General features: G+C 41.9%; 1 protein-coding gene across 7 annotated transcripts in view; it reads left to right on the top strand.

The window, feature by feature from the left end:
- POC1A (POC1 centriolar protein A) overlaps positions 1-12107 on the top strand; it is a 58008-nt gene continuing 45901 nt past the window's right edge. Inside the window, exons 1-6 of one of the 7 annotated variants that reach the window (XM_054837924.1) lie at positions 1-109; positions 1521-1605; positions 4637-4808; positions 7914-8093; positions 9228-9335; positions 10690-10805. In XM_054837924.1, coding sequence (XP_054693899.1) covers positions 92-109; positions 1521-1605; positions 4637-4808; positions 7914-8093; positions 9228-9335; positions 10690-10805 — 679 coding nt within the window. In that variant the 5' untranslated portion in view covers positions 1-91. The other 6 variants (XM_054837925.1, XM_054837929.1, XM_054837923.1 and 3 more) reach the window with 6 other exon arrangements.

A 12107-nucleotide genomic window follows, 5' to 3' on the forward strand; every position in this document is an offset into this window, starting at 1 on the left:
CCGGCCTGGCGCCGCGGCCCCTTTAAGGGCGGAACCGTTGCTACGGGGCGCGTGAGGCGCGGAAACTGAATTGCGGCGCGCGGGAGGTGTCATGGCTGCCGGCTGCCTGGTGAGGGAGCGGCCGGGCCGAGGAGGGGAAGGCCTGGAGTGCTGGGGCCTGCTGCGGCCCGCGGCTTTAGTGCCGCTGGGAGGGGGAAGGTCTGGCAGGCCGCTGGGGGCGGCCCAGGCGTCTGGGAAGGTGCTGGCGGGAGGGCCGTGGCCTCTGGGGCCGAGGGGGTTGTTGGGGGGACCCTGACGCTGGGGGGGGCGGGGAGCAGGGGTACGTGAGGCACTTGGGCTCGGGGTTTGATGGGGAGTGGCTCTTGGGGCAGTGCCGTGGGGACACGGTGCAGGGCTGGGGCACGGGGGTGTCCCTGGTGCTTTGGGGGAGGGAGAAAGGCAAGGCTGGTGCTGCTGGAACTGGGCTGTGCAGGGCAAGGCCTGGGGGGCGCTGGGGGGTTGGTGGGGGTTAGGTCTGGGTTTGGGGGAGGCTTAGTGCTGCTGGCGTTGGCCTGTGTGGCATGGGCTGACCTGGGCTTGTGCTGTGGGGTGGCCTCATGCAGTTGGGGCTGGGGGCAGAGTTGGGTTTGGGGGGCCTAATGCTGCTGGTGGGTAGCCCTGGGGCTTGGGGTGCTGTTACAGCTGGGATTGGACTGTGTGTGGGGGGCACCTCTAGGCTGGTGCAGATGGGGGGAGCTCTGGATCTGACAAGGGCTGGGTGTTGTGAGGGGAGGTCAGCCCTTTTCTGGGGCTGGGTGCTTGTTTGAGCAGTCTGGGGCTGCAGTCAAGTCCTGAGGGGGAGCAGGCTGTGGTGGGGGTTGCCAGGGAGGTAGAAGCTGTGTGTATGGGAGCAGAGATTGAAGGCCGGTTAGCATGTTCTGAAGTCTAGACAATTTTCAAGTCATACAACCTCTTGTAATGGTTCTCTCAGTGTTTTTGTGTTTTGTCGTGTGTCCCCCTGACCTCAGGCTTTGTTTGGCCTTTGCAGCAAGGTGCTGTGTAGTGACATGCTGTTCCCCAGATGTAGGAGAAGGGTAGTGGGTCAGTTTTTGATAGATGTGTTAAGTCTTGCAAATTTGTCTGTTCTGTGTGAACAGTAGTCTCTTGGCTACACTTGGGCTGAGATGAGCAGCTGTCAGAGCAAGGTTGAGCTTGAGTGCCTGCTCAGGTGGTCATCAACATGGCTGATCTGTTCCAAAGTCAGCTTTGGGGTCTCTGTACTAGTGGTATGTTGTGAAAATGCATAAATGTTTCATGCAAGTCACCTAAGACCCAGAGGGGTGTTCAGCTCAGATAAGTTGCCTCTCTTAAAGTTTGTAGATACAAGTGAATTTCAGATTTTGTGTTGCATGGTGTTCTTATCTCTACCTGGCTTTTGTGGGATGAATATGTGGCTTGGTTTGCTTGTTATAAAAATAAAATGGTTTTATTGTATAAAGATGGTTCTTAATCTATAGTGTCTGAACATTATTGTCTTCTAGGAAGATCCATCCCTGGAGAGACACTTCAAAGGCCACAGAGATGCTGTCACTAGTGTGGACTTCAGTCTCAATAAGAAACAACTGGGTAAATTGTCTCTCTGTGTTTTGATGGCCAGATGATAAAGAAAGAGCTTCTCCTATTTCATTAAATGGAGGGAGCAGTGGAGGTGCTGAGCTCTACAAGAGCAAAGAACCTGTTTTCATTATGAAGAGATTTTGGATGAACGTTTCTGTGCTTTGAAAAAAAAAATCCTGTTGCTCAACTAGAGGGGTAGCAGGTTGTGTGCATCACACTCAAGCTTTAGAGACATCTGCTGTTGCTTATTGTTTCACATACCTGGCTTTACCATGCAGTCAATTTAAGGTAAAACTTTACTTATTCTTCTCCATCTTCCATCTCTCCCTTTCAGACAGCTGCCTGTGATTATGCCAAGGCTTGTGTCCTAGTTGCTCTTTGGAAATCCACTGCGTGTGCATCCAGTAGAAACCGGGAGGGTTTTTGGCTCTTAGTGAAGTTCAGTCTGTGTGGTGTGGTGGATGTAGCTTTGGCTCGCAGAGAAGATAAGGCAGAAATGATACTTTGAGGCAATATACCTGGTAGGCAGTGGGCACAGTAGGCGTGAGTAAATAGAAATGCTGCAGTCTAGCAGGTAATAACCCTGTTCTGGGTCTTGCAGCCTACACAATGCTCTGGAAGCTGCAAGGAAATGAAAATGAATAAATTTGTCTTGGACCCCCTCTCTCTGCTGCTGTTCTTATTGTTGCCTGCTATCTTTTCTTTTCTGTGTCTTTGCAGAGCAAGAGTTCATTCTGCTCTGTGTCCGTGATTCTGTTTGTGTATCCCTAAAACTTTACCCAGTCAGTGCAGCTCTGTTTAGCAAGGATGCTCTGAATGTAATTCGGCATTGCTTTTGGTCTTCTGGAAGTAGCACAGCGACCTTTACCGCCTCCATCTAGCCTGTGAAATAGTTGCTTGCTCTTGATGTTTTTAGTAAATGAGATCAGGTAAGAAAGGGAACCAGTTCTAAGAAGTTTTCTTTTCTAGGTACTGTTGGGTCAGTTGTGTGCACTTAACTTTTATGAGATGTTAAAGTTCTTTTTCCCATTTCTTCCTGCCCCCAATAAAACAACCAAACCTAGAGGACTCAGTCTTTTTATTCCATTAGTCTGCTTGCCCAATCCAGTAAGTATAATAGTTATTGCCAACAAATCACATATATGCAGTATCATACTGAAGTGCTTTATTGAGATGTCAGAGCATTATTTTCCTTAAATTTTTTAACATCAGTCCTGGGGAAGCTGGAATATTGCAACTTAATATTCTTGCCTGACAATGACTTAGTGTAGTTATGACTAACATCTTAACACTAGGCTGTGTGCTCAATCTACTTTTACACAGCTGTCTCCCCTTAAAATTTAATATCCCTAAGGAAAGATATTGCCTGTATGAAAAACCAAACAAATCCACCAATTGAACTGACAAATAGTAAGGTTTTTTGTTTCCCCTTAGGGAACATACATAATAAATGATCCTGTTTGAAATGGGCATATATTAATCCCAAATCAATAGCAGGAAGAAATGACTATTATTTCTTGTGTTGAAATGACTGTGAAATAGAAGGATGTTTCCAGTGAAATCTATTTGGTATTTTGCCATAACACTAATGAACTGAAATCTTCTTGTAATTATGATGTTGCCATGTCAGAATTTACCATCAAACTGCCCCTTTTTTTTTTTTTGTCTAGGAACATCTTAAGATCTCCCTGGAGATATGCCCCACTTGGCACTCCAGTAGAGAGATACAGATGCAGCTCGAGGTTGTTGGCAGGCTAAGATGCGTATATTCTGTATTTGCCTGTGGAAAATCTACAAAGTTTTCTGTTATTTAGGCATTAAAATTGATTTGAAGGGGTATTTTTACTGTAATTGTTTGAGACTTTAAGTTGCCACAGGCATATGTTTGCTCTTTTACAAATTGCTAGGGTCCCAGTGCTGCAGACTTCCTGCAGTATGATGAGCTTTAGGGTGGTGATGGGACCCAAGCAGGGGAGTTTTGGGCTGATGTGGAATTTACTCTTGTGTTTGGGAAACCTCTTGCCTGATACTCTTGGCAGGGACTGGTGTGGCTCCTGTCAGGTAGGGAGGGGGATGTAGCTTGTATGAAGTTCACTGTGGTGGAGATGAGTTGTCAGTTGTGCTTGCAGTGGATGTAGCATGTGCACCTGAATTCTGCCTTCTACTTAAGTGACCTTTTGCTCTTGAGGCTGAGGGAGATCTCAGAAAAACAGCATCTGTCCTGGGGGATAGTCACCTTCCTGTAAGTACAGTCTTTGCCCTCTGGGATCTCCCACCAGCCCTTTCTCTCCTTCTTGTCTTTGGAATATGCCTTTGCCCTCTTCCACCCTTTCTTAGACCCAAGAATAAAGGCAAGTTGTGGTGGTTGTTTTTTATGCACACAGGTGAGTATAGAAGTTAGCATGAGTAGAAGAGTGGGTGTGAGTAGATGGAGGGACCTCATCTCCATCCATAGTTCCTTAAAGCCTCTCCTGACTACCATCAAGTCCTGCTGTGACCCTTCCTACTAACAGCAAACTGAACTTGCTCTAATCATGTTGCAAGCTTTTTCATATATTATTAAGAACTGCTGAGCTGACTTTGGTCAATGTTTTGCAACGAGGGACAGGTAGCTGGGTTATGTCTAGTCACCAACTCACAGGGCTTCTCTGCTTAATCTGCAGTGTATTACTTGATATTTAACCTGCTGCAGCTGATAACTGCCTCTGCTTCCCAATAAAAAAAGCGATGAGAGAACCTTCATTCACAGACCTTCCCTTCTATGTGTTTCCTTAGTGTGTATTTATTTGGAAGCAGTTTTGCAATTTGTGTGGCTTTTGCCTCTGCAGCTGTTACATGGCCTGTCTCTTGGAAGTAAATTGTCATTCCAAGCCAATGCATGACTGACTGTTTTGTTTGAATTACTAATGAAATATACAGTATGCAAATGCTCTGAAGCTTCAAGGATGATGATGTACTTGAGATTGCTAGGAGCTGTGATGGTGAATTGAGTGTGAAATAACAGAATTTTTGGGTTTGTGTGGTTTTGTTTTTATTTCAGCAAGTGGCTCTATGGATTCGTGCCTGATGATCTGGAGTATGAGACCTCAGATGAGAGCCTATCGCTTCGTGGGCCACAAAGATGCAGTGATGTGTGTTCAGTTTTCACCTTCGGGTCACCTGGTGGCTTCAGGCTCTAGAGACAAAACAGTCCGTTTATGGGTTCCTAGTGTGTAAGTATCTATTTCCTTCTGCCTCTCTTTTTGTGTTTTAACTGTGGTTTGAGATCTCCTTGCTTCTCGATAGCAGTTGTTCAGCTATGGAACTGGGATCTGTTTGAGGGAAAGAACCATTGTATGTTACAGCTCTAACAGAGGAGAGGTAATTTGGTCTTGAAATTGCATTGGAAACAGAGCTAAAATCCTTTTCAAAGCTTAAAGTCAATATAAACTTCCAATGTTAATATAACAAGTCACTAATGCAACTCATCAGTGGTGAGCTGTTGGATTTTTTCTTCCCCTTTCTGCCCCAGTCTCTTTCCTCCTAGCAAATTGATCCTTTGCTTCTCTGCCAGTGTTAAGCAACATGCTGAAACACAAGTTGAGGTTTAGTGATGTTCTGTGAGCAGGGTGGACGTTGCAAGCTTGCTGTAGTCCACCAAATGGTTAGGTGCCTTTAACTTTTACTTGTTGGTCTAAAACTAGTAACTCTGTTCCATTGGTAGTAAGTGATGGTGTATTACTAAGATAAAAGACTGCTTTGGATAGTGTATTGACTTTTTTGTGAGCTTGCATATGATTAACAATAACTCACTTTCAGTACCTTAGCCTAATTATGAAGTTTCTGGTTTTGAGTAGAGGGCTTAGTTGCTTTAACTCATTAACACTTGTCAAGTCCTTGGCAATCATTGGCTGAGAGACCTCAACTTCTATTGTTTTACTCTGATGCATTGTTTTAAGCAATGTACCTTCAGCAAGGAACATTTAATTGAAATACAAAACGAACTGGAGAGTGCTGAAGAAATTCTATTGGAAGACTTAATCTTGTTGCAAGTAATGAGAAGCTTTTTGCAGCCAAGATGCAGAAAAGTAACTGCCAGTGTTTCCTCTGGTCTCTTGGTTCCCACACTGAACAGTGGGATTGTTTTTTCTGAATGGACAGGCATGTAAGAAGGTATTGGCGGTTCCTCTGCTTGTGAGCTTGTAAATTGCTGCTAGCAAAGACTGAAGGATTGTATGCAGAAGCAGACCTGATGATTGTGGTGGCAAATAAAAGGGATTTAAAAAAATCAAACAAAACCACACAAAAAACATACTCCTACTTTAAAAAGCATGTTGATTCAGGAACAATGGAAAGCACTTCTAGTTGTTTATTTCTGATGAATTCTTATGACTACTCATTGGAAGCTTTATTTGATGATCTGTTAAGCCATAAGTAGTTTCTGCTGTGAAACTGAAAGTGACTTTTTAGAATCTGTGATAAAAGTGCTTTTAAATATTGTAATTTATAGTGAAACAGAAATAAAATGTGCAGGTTGTAATTTCAATTATAATTATTTCAAATTAGTTAAACTTTCCTGGAAGGAATGATCACAATGACATGTTAACATATGTATTATTAAAAGGCACAAGGTGGATTATAATTAAAATTTAACCTTGCTGGTCATCAATCTCATAAAGAAAGAGACTGACAGTGTCACTTTGCTGTCTCCAGAGCTATGCTGCTTACACAGAATGCCGAAAATAAATCGCAGCATAAACTTGTTCGATTTCTCAGATGCTAACATATACATTTTAAGAAAGGACTGGGATGCAGTGAGAAAACTGAGCTTGTGTTGGGTGATTCTATCCTAGCTGCTTGGGCATGTGAGCTATGTGGTCTAAACTGCACCTATGGCTGTTGTGTCAGAAAAGGGCCAGTGTGGAAAGGCAGTTGTTATGCCAGTTGTGAATACCTTGGTGCATGGCACTTTTTAATCTGTGTTGATTTAATGTTCTTTGTCAATTTACCTTCTCCAAATAAAAAAAAAAAAGTGTTTATGTTTAAACAGGTTTGAGACCTTCAGCTTTCCAGTTTTGCCCTGTCATTAAAAGGGGAGGGAGAAGCTGCCCTGTAGTCTGTGGGCCAGGACTTTATTTCCAAAGAATCAGAAAACTTGCAGTCCCTTTCAGGGCAATATGTTACTGGAGGAGTTAATGCTTCCCTGGTGTGTGGATTTCTGTCTTTGGGATTTGTCTTTTATAAGCCATGCTGACAGAATTTTGTAATGTCATGTTTCTGCATGAGTTTTTATCAGACTTGGGGATGTTCTGTGGTTTTGGACAGAAAGAAAACTTTCCTGAGAAGTAACCTTTACTGTTCCTTGCCTTCTGGCAGATAAAGGATTAAATAAAACTAGGCAGCTCTGACCTTTGCTGAGAAGGGAGGGAATATTGCTGGAAGGTATGTAGTACTGATTTTTTTTTTTGGCCTTTACAATTTTAGTAGTCCTCAGCCTCAGTATAAATCCTAATGGAGAAGGGAGCAAACAACCGTGTATTTCTGTTGTTCTCATCTCTCTCTCAATATGGAGCTTCTGGTAGTACAGTACATGCTGGAGATGTATTTTGGACCAAGAGTCCCATATACCTGTTGGATCTCTGAATGTGTTGCACTTTAGATTTCTAAATATGCTTTGTATTTATTCACCAGAAGAATGCCTCTTGCATTTATTTGGAAATGATGGATAAAGAATAACAACAACACCCTGTCTTTTGTCTTGCTTGGCTGAGTTAATGGTAGCTTGCTCAAAGTTGTACAACATTAGGCATGCTGAATTCAGTTGTGTTATTTCTGGTGTGACGCTGTATTGGAAGCGTTCAGCTGGAGCATGGGCCTCTACAGGAACAGTTGAGGTAGCTGCCTGCTTGGCTCTGTCTAGATGAACTCTGAAAATGCTTACCTCCCTCCTATCAGCCTTCCAGCCAAGGACCTGGTAACAGAAGAGAATCTCAGCATCTTCTTTTACATTGATATTTCCATAAATGTTGTTTTAAGTGGTTCCACAAATAAACAATAGCAGTTTTGCCCCTTTATAGGAAACCTGAGTTGTGTCCTGTTGGATTGGGCTCCAGTATTGAACTGGAACAACTGGTTTTAGCTATGTGTTCTGTATAGCTTGTGGAGCATGAATGAGTTTGGGGTGGATCAACATTTTCTTCCTAATGTAGGCACATGCAGTTCCCGTAGAAGTGGTGGTTAATAGCACTGCTCAGCATACAGAAGCTTTGTGTTTTCAAGTATATAATGTATTTGCTGCCCTGTTGTGCAGTTTTAAAGTGCTCTTTCCTTCTGTATAGCAAAGGAGAATCTACTGTGTTCAAGGCTCATACGGCAACTGTAAGAAGTGTTCACTTCTCCAGCGATGGCCAGTCCTTAGTTACAGCTTCTGATGACAAAACAGTCAAAGTGTGGACGGTTCACAGGCAGAAGTTTCTATTCTCACTTAGTCAGCACATAAACTGGGTTCGCTGTGCCAGGTAAGTATGGCTTTCTGACAGATAGAGGGAGTTTATCCCTGAAAGCAGAGACCTAAGTATCATGGTCTTGTGTGAGATATTTCTAATCAGGGTGATTCAAGTGTGTCTAGTGACTGAAATATATTTCTAACCTGCAGAGAGATCCCTTCAGATAATAGCTGCGTACCCACTTTGTGTTTCTTCAATGATCTTTACTGAGCAGAGACTTTCCTGCTTAGTGGTTTGTTCTGTGTTTTGCTTCTGCCTGGTGTCAAGACTTCTGCATCTTGAAGTTGCTAACAGAAGCAAAAAGAGAGTTTTATATTTTTTCAGTTTAGTTACTCTTAGACTTGTCATGCCTCTAGTTAAAATATGCTCCTTCCAAAATGCTGAAAGTGCTGCCATAATAAAAACATTATTTCCTGATAACTCTCTCAGATTTGCTTTTCAGTTGTCCGTCTCAGTTGTTCTGAGAAGTTTTTATGTATATATGCCTGTAGGATAAAGCCACAGTTTCTCTGTAGCTGAAAAGTTCATTATAGTTCTTGAATGTGGCAGTGGCTGGTAGTACTGTAGGTGCCCACAGTAGAGCAGAGAGAATGTTTTTCCAGTATGTATGATGATGTTCTCTAGGTAGGGACTTGGGTCCCAATCCTGTAAAATGTATGCCTCTGAAGAGAGATATTGATCTGTCTTGTGTATGAAATTTTGAGATGGGAACTTAATGCTTTCTTCCAAGGCACTTGAATGATGAAGCTGCTTCTGCTGCAGCTGTTACCTTGAGAGTAATTGTATTGCTCTGAATGCTTATGGCAAGGGTAGGAATTGTTTTGAATCATGGCAGAGAAACAACTTGAGATACACTTAAATTGAAACAAGTAGGACAGGAGATCTTAAGTCAGACTCAAGACTTTCCTGAGGGTTATGTGCTTGTGGAATTGGGGAGAGTTATAGAGGATAGTCCAACAGAGGACTTATGGTTTGCTTTTTTCCTATAAACTTACAGTGATTGGATCTTTAGTCTCACTGATGCCAGTGTGTCTTCTTGAAGAGTGAGTGTGTTTATCAATATACCTTGACAGCTGGCCAAATCCAGTGGACCCTGTACACCTTTAGTTTGGGGACACTTCTTAATTGCTGTAACTCTTATCTTAGATTCTCTCCTGATGGACGATTGATAGTGTCAGCCAGTGATGACAAAACTGTCAAACTGTGGGATAAAACCAGCAGAGAATGTATACACTCCTTCTGTGAGCATGGGGGGTAAGTACCTTGTGGTGCATGAGGACTGGCCTTCTTGTGATTTCTGAAATGGGGATGCCTGGTGAATGTATACCTGGTTTTGTGACTGCAGTCAGAGGTCCTTGTCCTGGCACTCATTTCTACCTCCTAAAAAATCATTAGCACCTATTACAAAAGCAGCCAGCAGAGGAGGAGATGCAAAAAGAGCTTCCAGAATTGCTTTGACCTCTTTATGACTTCTTCAGATTGGAACCTTGGAGGTTATATTTTGATAACTGTCCAACATGTCAAGCCTTAATTTCTTTATGCTTATTTATTTTTGAAGATACTGAAATACTTTATTTATTCTTCTAGCTATGTTAAGCTTTTTTATTTTGCTATGAGTTGAAATAAATTAAAAGAGCAAAAATGTACTGGCAGATTGGTACTTGGATGCTTTGTTTCATCCTCAAACTTTTGAATAACAAGATTATTCCAAAAAACACTTTGTATTCAGAAGAACAGCTGTTGAATTGGGATTTTTTCATGGAGAATGTTGAGCCACAGCAAAAGTTAATTTGTACAGAAACACAAGTCCTTAGAGAATCGAATCTTCCTAATTTCTTGCTGCATTGAATTTTTAAGTACAGAGTTGTGTTCTTTCCAGGTAATATACAATGATATCAAGACAAACACAGACAGCATTATTTTTTTCCAGTGCTCTTAAGAATATAGCTTGACCAAACAACCTATTGAAATATCTCAACTTCCTCAGCATTTGTTACAAGAATACTCAAAGGATAATTAATTTTATCCAATTTCTTGTGTGGATTGGATCAGGAGTTAAAGATACTCTTCACTGAAGGTTCTGCAGTTTTTACTGTACTTATGTGTTCAAAATAAAAATTGATTGCATACAGGTCCAGAAAGTAATCTGGTCTCAGCCTCACTACCTTCCAAGTGGCAACATATGATTCAGTAAGTTTCATCTTAAAATTAGTTAAATGTGATAGAAGAAAAATATCTGTTCAGTCTTGTACACACCACTCTAGAAATCCTGTTAATTTAATAGGAGACATATATTATGCAAACATTAAATGAACACTTGAGAATGTTGTTGTGACAGTCAGATCCATCAGATTTCAGGAGGCTTGTATCCACAGCTCCTACATCTGTAATGCAAAATGTTGAAGATAGTATGCTTAGATATAATCCTGCAGTCTATTTGAGGTTGTAAGCAAGGTCTTAAGAGAAACTCAGCAGTACAAGTTTTCAGTTTATCTCCTCATTTCCATAATGTTCAATGCATCATGATGTAGCTTCCCTTCTTGAAGAGATCTTTTTGATCTTTATTGAGAGTTGAATGTAAACAATTGGGTTTAACTGCAATTTACAGGTTTGTGAACCATGTGGATTTTCATCCCAGTGGCACATGCATTGCTGCGGCTGGCACAGATAACACAGTGAAGGTGTGGGACGTTAGGATGAATAGACTTCTTCAACATTATCAAGGCAAGTTGGAATCTTAGAAAAGTCAGACCTTCCCATGTAATGATATGAATTGCTCTGAAGTCCAAGGACTTATTTTTCCATCACCCGCTCCTTTTCCAGAAAGGCACTGGGTTAGGCCTACCAGTGGAAGCCTTTTTTCACTAAACATCATGCTTTGCTTTGTGTTAGCTCCAAGACTGATTCTCACATACTGGTAAGAAACACCTCTGTTCTGATCTCTCCTCCTCTGCCCACCACCAAAAAGCAAAAAAGCCTTGATGCTGAAACTGTCCTGTGTTGCAGGTGTGTATGGGTGTTATCTGTGATGCCACTTGGCTTGTATTCACTGTTCTTGAGGAGATGATGTACAGTAAAAAGGATGCGGCCTTGCCTCTGAATAAGCCAATAGGAGGAGTTAGATGCATTCCAGCAAAGCAAAAGGTTGTTAAGTTTTTCATGAAAAAACTAGGAAAAGTTAACAAAAGAGGAAAATCAACCAATTGCAATTCTATACCATGATCCGTGTTTATAGTTCTTCACCAGTATTTGTTGGATTCTCGGCTTTCAGAATTAGCTTTGACTTTGTTATGGCTTGTCCTCGAAGTAGCTAGCTTTTATATTTAGGAGTCTAAATCTTTTTTTCCCCTTACCTTCCAAATGGCATCTTGTCCCATTACCTGTTTTTGTCAAACTGATTAGTGCTGCTGTTTGGTCAACTGGATAGGAAAAGGGTGCATTCCTACCCCTGAAAGCTTCTTTGAGTTTGGTTGTCCTGTTTTGTGCATGTGAGTTTCTTGAGCCTAAACATGGCTCTTCTTTCCTTTACTATTAACAATTTTTAGGGCTGCCGTAGTGTTTTGTAAATCCATACATTCTCAAGCACCATTTCCAGTACAGATAGCTTATTAAACTTAATTTTGCTAGCTTTTCATGAAGGCTGCTTCTGGCATGCCAGTAAAGCAGATCAGAGATAACAGGTCTGGAGCTTGGTGTGGTGCCATTCACATCGGATACTGTCAGCTCCTGCTGTGACAGTCTCACAGCTCAATGCCAGGCAGAAAAGGCAGAGTAGTAAAATAGCTTGCAGTTGATATCTGTGAACTTTGTAACCTAAGAAACAAGAATCGAGTTCTAAATTAAAGCTGTTGGTCCTCCTGGCTTTATGTAACTAGAATTGCTTTTTAAAGTGTTTTTGACTGTGTATCCTTTTACTCACAAGGCAATGAAAGAATTTGCAGGCTCTCAATACAGGTTCTCTAGTTTCCCTTGATTTAGAAAGGCAGAGAAAGTGTAGTGAAGTTTAAGGCACAGAGTTCTCCTTTT

This window comes from Grus americana, chromosome 11, assembly GCF_028858705.1.
Source record: "Grus americana isolate bGruAme1 chromosome 11, bGruAme1.mat, whole genome shotgun sequence".
NCBI lineage: Eukaryota > Metazoa > Chordata > Aves > Gruiformes > Gruidae > Grus > Grus americana.